Source organism: Brassica napus, chromosome A7 (genome assembly GCF_020379485.1).
Source record: "Brassica napus cultivar Da-Ae chromosome A7, Da-Ae, whole genome shotgun sequence".
NCBI lineage: Eukaryota > Viridiplantae > Streptophyta > Magnoliopsida > Brassicales > Brassicaceae > Brassica > Brassica napus.
In genome coordinates this window covers 7,617,501-7,632,507 of record NC_063440.1, presented here as the reverse complement: position 1 = coordinate 7,632,507, position 15,007 = coordinate 7,617,501, and the positions used below count along the sequence as shown (strand labels likewise).

General features: G+C 30.1%; 1 protein-coding gene and 1 long non-coding RNA gene across 6 annotated transcripts; one reads left to right on the top strand and one right to left on the bottom strand.

The window, feature by feature from the left end:
• Positions 1 to 4,626: 4,626 nt before the first annotated feature.
• Positions 4,627 to 6,644, bottom strand: LOC125576083. Of its 4 annotated transcripts, none has more exons than XR_007314601.1 (5): positions 6,071 to 6,644; positions 5,921 to 5,978; positions 5,469 to 5,842; positions 4,924 to 5,370; positions 4,627 to 4,840 (listed from the first exon to the last, which is right to left on the bottom strand). It is a non-coding gene; the product is annotated as an uncharacterized LOC125576083 (long non-coding RNA). The 4 variants fall into 4 exon arrangements; XR_007314600.1 differs by having other exon boundaries at positions 4,924 to 5,842; positions 6,071 to 6,264; positions 6,348 to 6,638; XR_007314599.1 differs by having other exon boundaries at positions 4,924 to 5,515; positions 5,674 to 5,842; positions 6,071 to 6,633.
• A 4,813-nt stretch (positions 6,645 to 11,457) lies between these two features.
• On the top strand, positions 11,458 to 14,475 carry LOC106392999 (putative beta-glucosidase 5). 2 transcript variants are annotated; one of them, XM_022689798.2, is made up of 13 exons: positions 11,458 to 11,693; positions 11,758 to 11,821; positions 11,947 to 12,014; positions 12,108 to 12,183; positions 12,264 to 12,335; positions 12,444 to 12,531; positions 12,646 to 12,886; positions 12,966 to 13,081; positions 13,166 to 13,377; positions 13,477 to 13,502; positions 13,579 to 13,666; positions 13,866 to 13,953; positions 14,031 to 14,475. In XM_022689798.2, exons 1-13 carry the CDS (start codon positions 11,559 to 11,561, stop codon positions 14,248 to 14,250), a joined length of 1,494 nt encoding a protein of 497 aa, XP_022545519.1. In that variant the 5' UTR covers positions 11,458 to 11,558; the 3' UTR covers positions 14,251 to 14,475. The 2 variants fall into 2 exon arrangements, with proteins under 2 accessions (XP_022545519.1, XP_013689216.1); XM_013833762.3 differs by having other exon boundaries at positions 11,459 to 11,693; positions 11,965 to 12,014.
• Positions 14,476 to 15,007: the final 532 nt, after the last annotated feature.

Genomic DNA, 15,007 nt, shown 5'->3' with positions numbered 1-15,007 from the left:
TACCTTTCTGCTCACAACTGTAAAAAAGGGCATTTTCGACCATAAAAATATTTTAGTAATTTTGAACTTTTAGGATTTATTCTAGTAATAACTCAAGTAATTTGACTCGTTTTAGTAAACTTCCCATATATATATATATATACTTGCTGAATGTGTTATTTTCCATATATTTATTCTTTTTTTTTGTCGTCGGTCTATTAACCACGTTTTCTAACCAAATGGGAGTTAATAAGAACCACTCAAGCTAGCTCGCGGTCACGCATCAAGATTTATGACTAGGGGCCATCATAGTTATCCTCCATCAGATTCTTATAATTCACCTTAACTATGGTGCGTGCGTCGGCAATGTAGTTTTAGGTGGTATTTGAATTTCTTGTATAGACTTAAGTTAAATACATCATTACTATTTTAGTAGACTTGTTACTATTTGACTGTAGACATCTTAAGCTGAATTAGCCAATTTAAGAATCTTTGTCATTAGTCATTAACCATACTAGATCCTTTTTCCGCGCTACGCACGGAGTATATATTTTAAAATACTATAATTATATTTAATTTGATTATCTATTAATCATATATATATATTTTATATTGTATTTTATTTATATCTCAATAGTTTATCCAACATATTTATTTAATAATTAATCATTACACCTTTTTTATGTAAATGTGAAATTAGTATTATATTGAAAACAACATTGTAACATAGAAGAATCTTTATCAATTTATAAAAAAAAAATAGATCATAATTGGCCATCAAATATCTATCATAATTATGTATGTAATTTTATGACTCAAAATATTTATTTATTTAATATAAAGAATAACAAATGATAAAAGTTTATTTAAGCTTGGGTTTTACTAATTTACAAATTATTTCTTTAAACATTCATTCAAATATATATATTTATAGTATAATTTTGACTGTATAAATTTTCCCACAAACATTATTGAAATAATAAATATATTTTTTTAATTCTTATGGGTTTTTACTACAGATAATAGTTTATATTTCTTCAATGAAAGGAAACTATGTATTTTCAATTTGAATATGGTGATTTTAAAGGTTTTTTTAGCGTACTACAAAGGTTTAAAAACTGCTTTTAAAATATTCTCATTTGTAATGTTTTTTCATTTTTATGTTTTATATCATACGTAGTAATTAAAATCAGGAAAAAGCGCCAAAAAATTTGAACTTAAAAAAAAATTAAAAGGCTTTAACTCATAACTCACTAACGGATTAAATGGTTGACTTTCAATATATAGAATATGGGTTGGTCAACAAAAATATAAGATTTTATTGGTTTTGATTTTAAATTTAAAGATTAAATATATTACATAAATTTTGAGTTTCTATATGTGTGAAATTTAATGAGTCTAAGCAAATTAGGTTTCGATCTTGTATTGTAGTATCATCTCAGTTGTTAATGTTTTAAAAAATAAATAAATGAAATAAACGGTTGTAACTGATCAATCTAGAAAATAAATGAAAATTCTAACTTTATCTCTAATTTGATATCATTTGTAGAATATAATTTTAAATGATAATCATTTTCATTAATAGTTTATTTATTTTTTGAAAATGATAAAATTAACACTCCTAAAGCATTTATAATTTAAAAAAAAAAGTGTTTATAGAAGTTTATAAACTGAACCTACCTCCTAAATACTAAACCTTAAACAATAGCCACTACACCCTAAACCCAAATGTTATAATATTTTGATTAAGTGTATTTAAAAAAAAAAGAGTATTCAACTTAGTTATTTCAAGGAATTTCTCAAAAAGTAATCAATTATATTTACAACACATAATGCTGTCAGAAATTCAAAATAATTGAAAGTAAGTTAATATATAACTTAATATAAGAAAGTATAAAAATTCAGACATAAACATAAAACTAATAACTGTCACAAAACATTTACAGAGAACACGATTCTTTATAAATAAAATCACTTACAAAATAGTTTTAAATTACATATGTACATATTTAAAGTTATATATGAATTTACTTTGAATTTGTCTGTCTAAAACACTATCCAATATAAGATATTTAATCATAAAAAAGGCTAAACACAAATATAGGATTTTAAATTGATTTTTAGACTTTTCAGTTATAGCCTTCAAATCATTGATATACAATATTACATATACCAAAATCATATGTAATTTATATTTGATAAATTGTTTTGTTAAAACATATACAATTTTAAATTTAGGTATGACATTTTAATATTCACTTTTTAAATCTAAACCAAAAAATCATGTTTGACTAAAAATTAAATGATTAAAATGGCGTGTTTGTAATTTGAGATTTTTGGCATATTTTTAAAAAGTATTTTGATGTTTTTCCTTTAACAATTGTTTACCATTTCTACCAATCTTTCTCCGGCATAAATTAAGTTTTTAAAGTGACAATCTTATTAATGCATTTTATTTATGTTATTATGATAAAATAGTAAATTATTGTACCGAGATGGATTTATAAATTGATATTACAACTTAGTATTTATTGGTTATTATTAGTAGATGTATTTGTTAAAGTTTTCATTCAAATACTTTAACATTTGATATCATATTGGAATTATGTTGTTTTTGATTAATCAAGCATATGTACCTTTTAGAACTGTTTAGATTTGATGTTCATTGCTTAAAAAAAAGCTATAAGAATATTTTGGCTAAATAATTTAAAGCAGAGATTAAGACCAACACCCCAAACCAAAATCCACTACCCCTAAAATACATCACACTCATCTATATAAACAAAGCAGACATATGCTTTTCGAATGAAAATCACGGATCATGTCTAAAGTATTGTATAACTGGTTTAAATTATTATCTATACTATTATTTGCGAAGTAAATTTTTGGAATCGAACTCTAACATTAAAAATTAGAGCGGTTAATATCGTTTATATCCTTAATGAATAAACTCTCTAAATTAATCAAAAAATAAAAACGAATTTCAAATCTATATGATTAAAAATGATTAAAATTAATAATAAATGGTTTATACCCTTAATAAATAAATTATATAAATTAGTCAAAAATAAAAACAAATTATCTGATTAAATAAGTGAATAAAATTAATAATAATAAGAATTATCTAAAATATAAATAATTATAAATGAATTTCTATTAATAATATTATATTTATATATTATATTAGATAATTGACTATGAATAAATATAATAAAATTTTCAAAAATAAAAACACGTTTTAAAACATAAGATAATTCTTAGATATATTATGTTGTTATCTGAAAATAATATTTTATTATAAAATTTATAGTTATATAGAAAACAATTTATAATTAAATGCTAATGATTTTCTAAAATAATTCTAATATGTGAATGTTTTTAAAATTTAACACAACAATAACCATTTATATATTTTGATAAAAACTAATGAATATATATTAATAATATTTTATTTATATGTTATATTAGATAATTGACTATAAGTAAATATAACAAAATTCTCAAAAATAAAATACATTTTAAAAACATAAGATCATTCCTAAATGTGTTATGTTTTTATCTGAAAATATTTATTTTTATTATAAAATATATATTTTAGTTTTTGATTTATCTTTTTAAAAACATAATTAATAATTTATCATGTTGTTTTTAATTTAATAGTTATAAACATATAAATATTTATAAGAACACTATGCACACATATGCGGGCATAACACCTAGTATATTAATCTTCATATATCTTATACTTATAAGACTCTAATAATTAGTTAGTAACACTTTTTATTTAAATATGTACAAAACATTAAATAACATAATATGTATATGTAGGTGTTATTTTTATTATTTTTTGGAAAAAGTATATGTATATGTAGGTGTTAAATATGTATGAGCCACTGGTCTCCTAGTCTCTTAATAACGCAGTAAAACAGTCTAATGGTAATGTTATTTTGCATCCGTGTATATATACTTTCTGTTCCCACTTTTGTTAATGTTGACAAAGAATTTTTAATTCCTTTGCTTAGGAAATTATTCAGGAAAAAATCAAACATTGTGTAATAATTTAATGATGACATGTTTTTGGCATGAATGTTAAACTTTTGGTATGGAATATATGTGTTGCTCATAAAAAACAACTAAAAACATTTGTGTTTATGCTCTCTTTAGTGTGAATGTTTTTGTCTACAATTAACAATTTAAATTACTTTTCAATTCAATTTAAAATTTGAATTGCTTTAATATATTACTGTAACAAATATTTATTTTGTTAAATTTTTATTTTTTTTGTATATTTTCCTGGTTTTTAAAATGATGTAACGTCACAATATTCTCTTTGTGAGATAAACAAAAGTATTTAATTTGCATTATTTTCTTATTGAACTGTTAATTGATGTTAGTTTGTTATAATATGCAATTTCTAATTTAATTAAAAACGTGAATACTACACAAAAACACAAACATTATTTCGGTACTGGGGTAGATATTTTCAACATTAACACTAATCCTTATCTCCTTCACTAATATTACTTTCTATTTTTCCTCTTTCTCTACTTAGATAAAATAAATAAATCAAAATCAGTTGTTCATTCTACGTTACAAATCATCTAATTTTTTCTTTTGACCATCACGTGCAGTTCAAACTAAAAAGAATAAGTCTTCTGTAACATGCTTTATATTCAAAATTTTTGTTTGTTCCTGATCACACAAACAAAAACCAATTTATATATTCTTCATGTCATTGGAGAAACATATATAGTTTACATAGGAGCAAAGATGTTTCTTATAAGAATATAAAGTACTTGGTCGTGCCTTTTGCTTCCTCTGAGATTACTCTTGTTCTTGTTGCCAACTTAGAAGCCACAACCTGCATGTCAACAGAAATATCAGAAATGGTTGCAGATTTGCCGATAGTTATGGGGGTTCTATAAAAAACTAAGATGGGGTTACCAGCAGGAGCTGCTGATTAAGTAAGGCTCATTGATCGCAAGAACACAATCAAACATCAGAATGTCTTCCCATGGAAGAAGTATGCGCTAAGTAATCACCTCCCGAGTCTATCCACAGCCCAAAGCAGTATGACCAAACTGAAACCAAGTACAGTCTTGAAGAACTTGTTTGCGCAAAAGGGTACACGCCTTGAAGCAAAGCTACAAATCACAGTGAAAAGAGCAGTGCTTCCAGTTCCAGCGAGCATGATAGAAATCTGTGTAAAAAGCTCTGGGATCTCTCAACATGATCTCTGAATAGAGAGCATTGCTGTTCCTTTGAGTTTGTAAGTGAATTCTCAATCTATTTGCGGGTAGCCAAGACAGAGTCTTAATGATGGTTTGTTGAAACAATCCACACATGAAAATGGATCTATGCAATAAACTCAGCAACAAACCTTCACACTAACTACAGCGGTTAAAGAGACTGTAAACAGTCAACTTCAAGCCAGTTTGAATTTCTTAAACATGCAAAGACTAAACAGGACCAAGGCGTACACAACTTACAGATTCAAATGCGACTTTTTGCAGGAGCAAGGTGTTCAGAGTTTCACCTACGTATTTAAGAAAAAAACCTACACATAAAGCTCTTGTATAACTTTTCTCAGGTAAATTTTTGCTTCTTCTCCTAAAGGCTGTTTGGATTCAACTCTTTGAACAACAAAATAATACCTCCCATCCAAGTTAAAGATAAAAGAATACAGAATTTTACCCCAGTTTCAGCTGCCAGAGGCTTTCCAGGACACAAACTTCAGATTCCAGCTCAAACAATTTTTTTTCTTAATAATCATCTGGATGCCTGGAAAAATTGACTTGATCACAGCTGTTTTTTTTTAAAGAAGATAACTGTTGCAGCTATGTCCAAACCGCAGCTGCGAAACCTGTGAGTAGTGGCAAGAAATGTAAATTCAAATAGTTTCTTTGTGACATTGGAGCGATGAAACGACAAATTTACAAACCACTAAGAACGGGAGAAAAATATTGATGCGGTAGATTTCGAGTTGTGCGTAGCCATTTCTGCGAAGAAGATTAAGAAGTAATCAAGAAATCAAGAAGTGGTGACCTAGATTGATTTGGATCAATAGAAGAAGAAGTAAAGAATCTGATACCTGCTTGCCTGTAAGGAGAAGCTCCAAGCCAATAAGCAAACCACCTTTAGCTGTGCTTATCGTCTCCCAGAAACGGATTAACCGGAAGCCTAGTTCAGATTCCGCTGTACCCGAGGAGATGTTGGTGAAATACACAGCGACATAAAACTTTCCGGAGGACTTAGCAGATCTCATGGATACAGCTTGATCTTCGACTGAAAAAATCGTAGATTACGGTATACAATAAGAATCGAGAAATAGATCATACAGGAGGAAAACAAAAGGAGGTGAAAGATACATCTTGTAAGAAGGTGTAAAGAGCAAAAGCAATGATTTTAGAGTGGATAGTTACTGCAAGTAACGGAGATTCGGAAAGAATAGAACAATGGCTACAAAGAGGAATCGTAAGAGACTATTGACTGAAAAGGGAAAGCGTGGGTTTTGTCGGAAAGTGTAACATGGTTTTTAAATGGGCCGAAACCAAATTTTAGAAGACCAAAACATTTGATCCATGTCGACAAAGAAGATGTAACGTGGCAAAATAGAAACATTTAATTGGTTGAATTTTTTTGCTGATGTGGATAGCTTTAGAGTGGAGTATATGCTGCTTTTAGTATAGTATAGATGGAACACTCCTCTCTTCATTACACCAAAAAAAAAAAAAAAACACTCATCTCTTCACCGCCACGTTATATAAATTCGCCCTAAGAAAAAATAATTTCATACTGATCCATTGTGCCTAAAATCAGTCATTATTATTAAACCACATTTGAGAAGAGCGGAACTCAAGTATGTCCCCATACGTAGATACTTGAGGAGCTGTTGGCGACTTTCGGACTGAAGCTCGCTACCAACCACCGATATAAAGGTGGAGATTTGCTCTGTTTTTTTGTTTTTTTTTATTTGCTCTGTTTCTATAAAAAAAATTACTCCCTTTTCCACTTTATACAGCATTTTTGTTGAATAAAAATTTAAAACTGGAAGAATATAAATAAATAAATATTTTTGTGATGCTCATTAATACAACAAAAACGAAGAAAAATGAGAAGACAAAAAGACATTTGGGTGGTGTACATAAACCAACGTGGTTCATGTGTAAACTGCATTAAAGGCAAGTAATGGTTGCTAGTTAATATTTATGTCAGCAGTTTAGTTTTTCTTTTCATTTTTTTTTTGTAACTTGACCGTGTGGTTTTGGTTGTTTTTTAATGGAATTGGACTAGATTCAGATCTGATTTTTAAAAATGTGGGATAACTATTTTTATATTAATTTTTATATAATATTTAACCTTATAAAAAATATGTTTTTTCTAAAACATGTTTGTATGTAATAGATATTTAAATTTGTATATATGATTTAGAAAAAAATTTAGATGGGTCCAAATTATTGACTTTGAGAAAAAAATAATTATCAAAGGGTTTTTTGCAAATATGACTCAAAATTTGAATTCAAACACAAATTAACTCATGTTTTTTTTTTTAAACTTTAATTTGCCTCTTCCACCTCCAAAGTTCAGATTATTCACCAAAATGCCATCATTTTTTTTTCTTTCGAAAATGCATATTTTACTCTATCACCCTCAACTTCTTCAAGTATTCACAATATTGCAACTTCCATCAATAATCAACCACCATGAACAACCAATTTGAAGCTCTTAATGCACCTAAAAATCAATTTACACTCTTTCTTTCTCGATTCTTATGAACTCAAAACAACATCTCTTTACTTTCTCTCCATATTCATCCAAAAAACCAAGATTTTGATTCTAAAATTTTTATGGTTCATAGAGCCATTAAAGCTTATGATTCTTGGTGGGTCACTTTTGTTTGAGATTTTGGGTGCTTGGAGAAGAATTTTGTGTGCTAAACAAGTTATCTCACTGGTTGAAACTTTGAAATTAATTTTTTTCTCCAGATCTGTTCGTCCAGACGACTTCCTGGTAAGTCATCTGGTTGTAGACGACTTACATGGAAGTCTTGTGGTCAATGCAGAGGTTAGTTTTGCAATTGACTTTTAAATATGTTTTTCTAGACGATTTACATGGAAGTCGTCCATCTTTGTTTGTTAAAAAAAAAATCAAGACGACTTCCATGTAAGTCGTGTAGGGAAAACGGGTTAGTTTTGCATTTGACCGGATTGTGTCAGAAATTTAACTTTTCCTGGACGACTTACATGTAAGTCGTCCAGTAGAAATTTGTTTTAAAATTTTTTGTTATACCTAGACGTCCCAGGTTAGTTTTGCAATTGAAAAATAAAACAAAATAAATTATTTTTGTCTAGACGACTTACACGGAAGTCGTCCATCAGACGACTTACACGAAAGTCGTCCATGATTTTATTCCAAGATTCTGGTCAAACCTTGCTTATCTTGGACGACTTCCATATAAGTTGTCGGACAGATGACTTCCATGTAAGTCGTCGGACGGACGACTTCCATGTAAGTCGTCGTACGAACGACTTCCGTGTAAGTCGTCTAGAAAAAATAATATTTTTTGTTTTGTTTTTCAATTGCAAAACTAACCTGAGACGACTTAAGTCGTCTAGGTATAACAAAATATTGATTTTTTTTAATTTTCTACTCGACGACCTATGTGTAAGTCGTCCAGAAAAAGTCAAATTTCTAACATAATCCGGTCAAATGCAAAACTAACTCGTTTTTCCTAGACGACTTACATGGAAGTCGTCTCGAATTTTTTTTAACAAACAAAGATGGACGACCAACATTCATGCTTGGTAAAGTTTCTAGCAAATTGAGAAGACTTCTACGTTAGTTTTTGTAAATTTGTTAAGTAACTTTAAGATATGTTTATTTAATTTTCAAAAGTGTTAAGTAAATTCAAGAATATTCTGTAACATGGTTTAATGTGTTTTTCAGATCATAAGATATACCTTTTACGTATGTATCTAATGAAAGTGTTTTAGCTTTGAACTTATGTAATGTTTTATCTTTTGTGAATTTGATTAAGTTTTCTTGAGAATTCTTCTCCCTTAGTTGTAATAAATTTGATTAATTTTTTGTGTTATTGTGTTTTGCTATTGAAGTTGTATCAATAACTTCAATTATGTCAAGTTATTTTGGCAAGATAATATTGTGGAAAATGAACATATTTACCAAATTTTTTCATTAATATATCTTCAAATTTACAAAAAAAAAAGTCATAACAAAAGGAGTACACATTCAAATCACAAAACAGACCACAAACAAAACTATTATAGATCATTCCTCTACAAAGACAAGCTTAGACTCCACTTGATATGGAAGAAGACCCCGTCAGAGGACTTCCTGGGAATCGTCTGGAAGACTTCTTTGAAGTCGTCTGGAAGACATACATATCCAAGTGGAAGATGATAATCATCTGATTAAAAACCTGCAACAAAAAGATAGATTAGTGAGAAAGACATGAGACAAAAATGAAAAATTCATATAAAGTTTAGTGTTTTCAAGTCAAAGAGATTAGAGTGGGTTTGGAGAGTTTTAATTTGGAAAAAAGGTATGAACTTTATCCAACATGAGCTTACCAAATGAAGAAAAATCAGACATAAAAACTTGCTAAAATGCTCATATCTATTATGAAGGGGAAACATGGGAGAAGACTCTATCAGAAGACTTCCTGAAAGTCGTCTGGAAGTCTTCTAGCTCAAAAGTCTTCCAGATCTGAAAAACCTGCATATCCAAATCCAGATTTGAAAAACTTGCATCTCCAAAAACGTTCAAATGGCTTAAAAACAGAGAAAATGAGTGGAATATTAGATAGATCCACCTTTAAAGAACACACAAAAATACATATCTAAAATTAATAAATCTACCTTTAAATGATTGGAAGATGAGAACCATGTGATGAAAAACCTGCAAAACAAGATAAACTAGTGAGAAAGACATGAGACAAAAACAATAAATTGATATAAAGTTTGGTGTTTATAAGTTTAAAGAGATTAGAAAGAGGTTGGAGAATTTTAGAATGAGGAACATACCATTTTTGTTGCAGCCATTTGAGAGGAGGAGAGAAAATGTGCAAATTTTTATTTATATATGGAGACAAAAATTCCAATAAGGTTAAATATTTTCGATCAGAAGACTTACTAGACGACCTACTAGTAAGTCGCCCAAGTCGCCCAGAAGACTTCAATATTTTTATCGGGAAACTAAAATATATTTAGCAGAAGTTAGAAAACTTTCATAGAAGTCTTCTAATCGCCAGACGACTTACATGATAGTCATCTAGACCCTAAACATAACCCCTAAACTAAATTAACTAACTAAACAATTCATAAAATCAAATTAAACTTAAAAAGTGTTTACTATACACATAAATTATCACATGTAGGTAAAAATTTAATTTTTCAAAAAAATATTTAAGCTTTCCAAAATCTAACCCTAAGAATACATACAATACTACAACATATGTTGCCAAACCCTAGACCAAAGAATATCATGATTCACTACTTTCACTCATCTATGTTGAAAACAATTCAATATTATTATATCTTAATTCATATCACTTAAAACTCTTAATATTTACATGCTTTTAATTTTTCGTTTATCAAAATATTTTTTACAAAATTTATAAATTATTTTTAGGATCAACTATACGAGACGACTTCCGTGGACGTCGTGCAAAAGACTTAACAGAATCTCAGAAAACTCAGAAGACTTAACGGGGCTATATTCGTAAAAATGAGTTCTGTTTTTTGTTTGGTCAGAAGGGGCTGGCTGTAATTTCACAAGGATTTTGGATTACTTTTGCATTTGATTCAAATTTGGATATGTTTTTGCAGTCAAAATCAAGTTTTGAGTCATATTTGGTAAATCTCTATTTATCAAATAGTGGCAAACATGTGCATTTTCAGAAGTAAAATACAAAAACTTTGAACTGCACTATGATTTATATGAATTATTAGAAGTAAGTTTTCAGAATTGCAGCCGGATATTTTAGATTCTAGTCCTAAAAATTATGAAAATCTCAATAATATATGGGTGCAAATATTAAAATAGTACGAACAATAAAATAACCATAATTAACAATATGATATCATTTAGATTAAAATATCAAATCTAAAATAATCAGTTCGTTACAATTTTTTTCTTTGGTGCTAATCTTAAAATAAATCCTAAAAAGAGTAAAGGTTCAAACATTTTATCATCATAATTTTGAAGGTAGAAAATTTATATTATATCCAATTTGACCAAAGGCAAATTTCCATTTAATTAAAAATTACTTATAATATTTGTTTGAATAATAATATCAGATGTAAGATGATTTAGAGTTTTTATTGTCCTAATGGTAAATCCCTGTTATGTGATCCGTGATAACTGTCTTGTCTGGTTAAGTTTCTCTCATGTGGTGGTTGGAACATGTGGTTGATAAATAACAATATTAAATAATGTTAGGTATGGACTGGACCATCAGTATCAAGTTTATATTACACCACTAACACATGCACCAAATACATCCTGACAGGACCGGAGTATGTTTCCAAGACCTTTGCGATAAGACAGGCTAAGAAGAGATGGAACATATTTTGTTTCTGTTTACCATTTTCTTGAGTTTCGCTTTCTCCAGTAGATGCAATGATGTTTACATTTACAGCAAAAAAGATTTCCCAGAGGGATTTGTGTTCGGATCTGCCGTTTCTGCTTATCAGGTTCGTATCTTGAATGGTCCTTACAAAAAAATTGATTATCTGAAATTGCTTTGATCTTTAAAAGTGGGAAGGAGCTGCTGATGAAGACGGAAGAAAGCCTAGCATATGGGATACAATTTTTCACTCTAGTAAGCTCTTCACCAAAACGATATTGAGTTTAAAATCCATAAACTAGTTCGATGTTTTCTAGAGTTAAGGGTTTAGGATAACCATCAGTTCTTGTTCAAAAAAACATAATAATAATAACTATCAGTTCCACCTAACGATGCAGGAAAGGGACCTACGGGAGATGTAGCATGCGATGGATATCATAAATATAAGGTTGGTCATTGGTAAACATTTGATGTATTTTTGATAATAAACAACTAGGAACAATTACAGTTGAAAAATATGTGATAATTATGATATGTCAAGGAGGACGTAAGGCTGATGTATGACATGGGTTTAGATGCATTCCGACTCTCCATCTCGTGGTCGCGACTAATACCAAGTGCGTGGGTGTTTCTTTACCATGACTCAGATTTTGTTCCCCTTGCCTCGAGATTTGTTTTTGTTCATTTGGTTTTTCAGGTGGAAGAGGTCCTGTGAATCCAAAGGGTTTACGTTTCTACAAAAACCTTCTAGATGAACTCAAAAGCCATGGTAAGATTGTGCTTCCCATCATCATTGTCAAAACTATTAACTGTGTCTTAATTAGGAACAACATGAATTGAGTTTGTTATTGTTCTTTGGCATAAATCGTGAGTGCAGGAATTGAACCTCATGTGACTTTGTATCACGATGATCTCCCTCAGACACTTGATGATGAATACGGAGGATGGTTTGATCCCAAAATCATGTAAAGCCAAACATATTCCTACAATTAAATTGCACTTGTAATTAATAAAAACTTCCAAAGTGAAGTATGTGCTATACTGTATATATTTCTATCTTATATAATCTTCTGTTGCAGCGACGACTTCACTGCGTTTGCTGATGTTTGCTTCAGAGAGTTTGGGAACACAGTGAAATTCTGGTCAACGATTAATGAACCCAATATGCTAGCATTTGGAGGTTCTGGCTTGGGAATTAAGCTTCCAACTCCGCAGACCAATTCATACATAGGAAACTCTTCAACTAATCAATATATTGCACTCCATAATATGTTGCTTACACATGCATCTACAGCAAGTTTGTATAAGAAAAAGTACAAGGTAAACTCTCACACAATACACCTCTTGAATGGTCGGTTCATTTCTTTCTTCATCCCTCTCTCTCGTATGATGGGTGTAGGATAAGCAAAATGGATCTGTAGGTATAACATGTTTTACTTACTGGATGGTTCCTTTCACTAGCTCTAAAGAAGACGATATGGCCACTCAGAGAGCCAGAGATTTCTTTTTAGGCAGGTTTGTTGAAACAATTTTTGTGTCTTCACATTAATTCTTGTTCGGCTGCTCTTAGTGAAAATCATTTTCGTTTGTGTCTTCAAGTGTTCTGCACCCGCTTGTGTTTGGGGACTATCCAGGCTCGGTGAAGAGAATCGCAGGCAAGAGACTGCCAAGTTTTTCTAAAGAAGAGTCAGATCTCGTTCAGAACTCATCCGACTTCGTAGGAGTCATACACTACACTACAATGTACATTGCACACTTAACTAGCTCCACCGACCAAGATTTTGTGTCAGACATGAATGCTTCACTAATCCGTATGCCTTTTTGTTCATTACCCGAGTCTTTTGTTTTTGTTTTTGATCAACACATTACCCGAGTCTATAGCTGATTCTTTACTTCATTTTCTTCTACAGCCATTGGGAACTCTACACTGGTCAAGGTGTGTTTCCAGAGCCAATAACCCACTTGAATCACCATAACTATTGTAATCTTTCAGTTTCATACGATATTCACAGTATGATGTGCTACCATGGGGTCTTGAAGGAGTGTTGGCATACATAAAGGAGAACTATGGCAATCCACCTGTCTACATTCTTGAAAATGGTCTCTCTCTCTCTCTCTCTCTCTCTCTCTCTCTCTCTCTCTCTCTCTCTCTCTCTCTCTCTCTCTCTCTCTCTCTCTCTCTCTCTCTCTCTCTCTCTCTCTCTCTCTCTCTCTCTCTCTCTCTCTCTCTCTCCCTCTCTCTCTCTCCTTAGTTACCAAACATTACTGATCTTGAGATTTCCTGTAAACACAAAAACAGGATCAAGCAACCACTCTTCATCACTCAACGACGTGGGAAGAGTTGAATACCTTCATGCCTATATTGGTGCTGTGCTTAATTCAGTGAGGTGTGCAATATTCTCCCTTAAAAAAGACTTCGCATGTAAAATTGTAATACTAAATGTCACATAAATTTATTATGTAGGAATGAGTCTGACACAAGAGGCTACTTCCAATGGTCGTTCATGGATTTGTTCGAATTTCTCGATCCCAACTACACATATGGATTGTATTATGTGAATTTCAGTGACCCGGAACTTAAGAGATCTCCTAAAACCTCTGCTTTGTGGTACTCTGCTTTTCTCAATGGCACGACTTCTAGTTCACACGAGCTCAAGAACTCTGGTTCTTTTTCTGCGCTGTAAAATAGGAATTAACCCGGTTTGCCACCCCTTCCGGTTTTATTTACTTTCCTTTCCCGTAAAACATCTTATTTAGTGGGGGAGCCGGGGAGGTAATAATGTTACAATAAACGTGGAGGTATTGTGTTAGTTCTCAGTGGTTGATTCATGATTGGTTTTTATAAAATAAACTTCATGTAAAGCGCTAAGAAACCAATAAAGAGGAATGGATATTATTATTCAAACAGATATTATATTGAAATTTTTCTTTATTTTAAAAATGTATGTATTGAATTAAATTATTTATTTTCATGAGATAATTAAGTATTGAATATTTTCTCTAAATTTAAGCTATATTATATATTTTTACTAATTTTATTTTTTCATTTTTTATATTTTCATTTTCTTGTTTTTATAAAAAAAAAATTTTGATTATGTATTAAACATTGATTGTTGTTTTTCACCATTTTAGAAGACTCAATTTTTATAAGACTCCATTCAAACCTAACTAAAAATGAAAACACTTAAAAGAAAAGCTAAAATCTTAAGATATACATCACGATTATAGCTAAACGGGTCGTTGACCATCTAATGTGAATCTGTTTAAGGACTTTTTTAGAGAAATGTGGTAACAACAATAGTTAAAACTTGTCTATTGATTAAAAATATTTATATTGAAAAGTTATGGACTTTTTAATTTTTAGCATTTAATTTGAAAAAAGCTTAATAAAAAATGTTTGAAACTCCTAACACGCCTATTTCTAGCATATCCATGAAAATA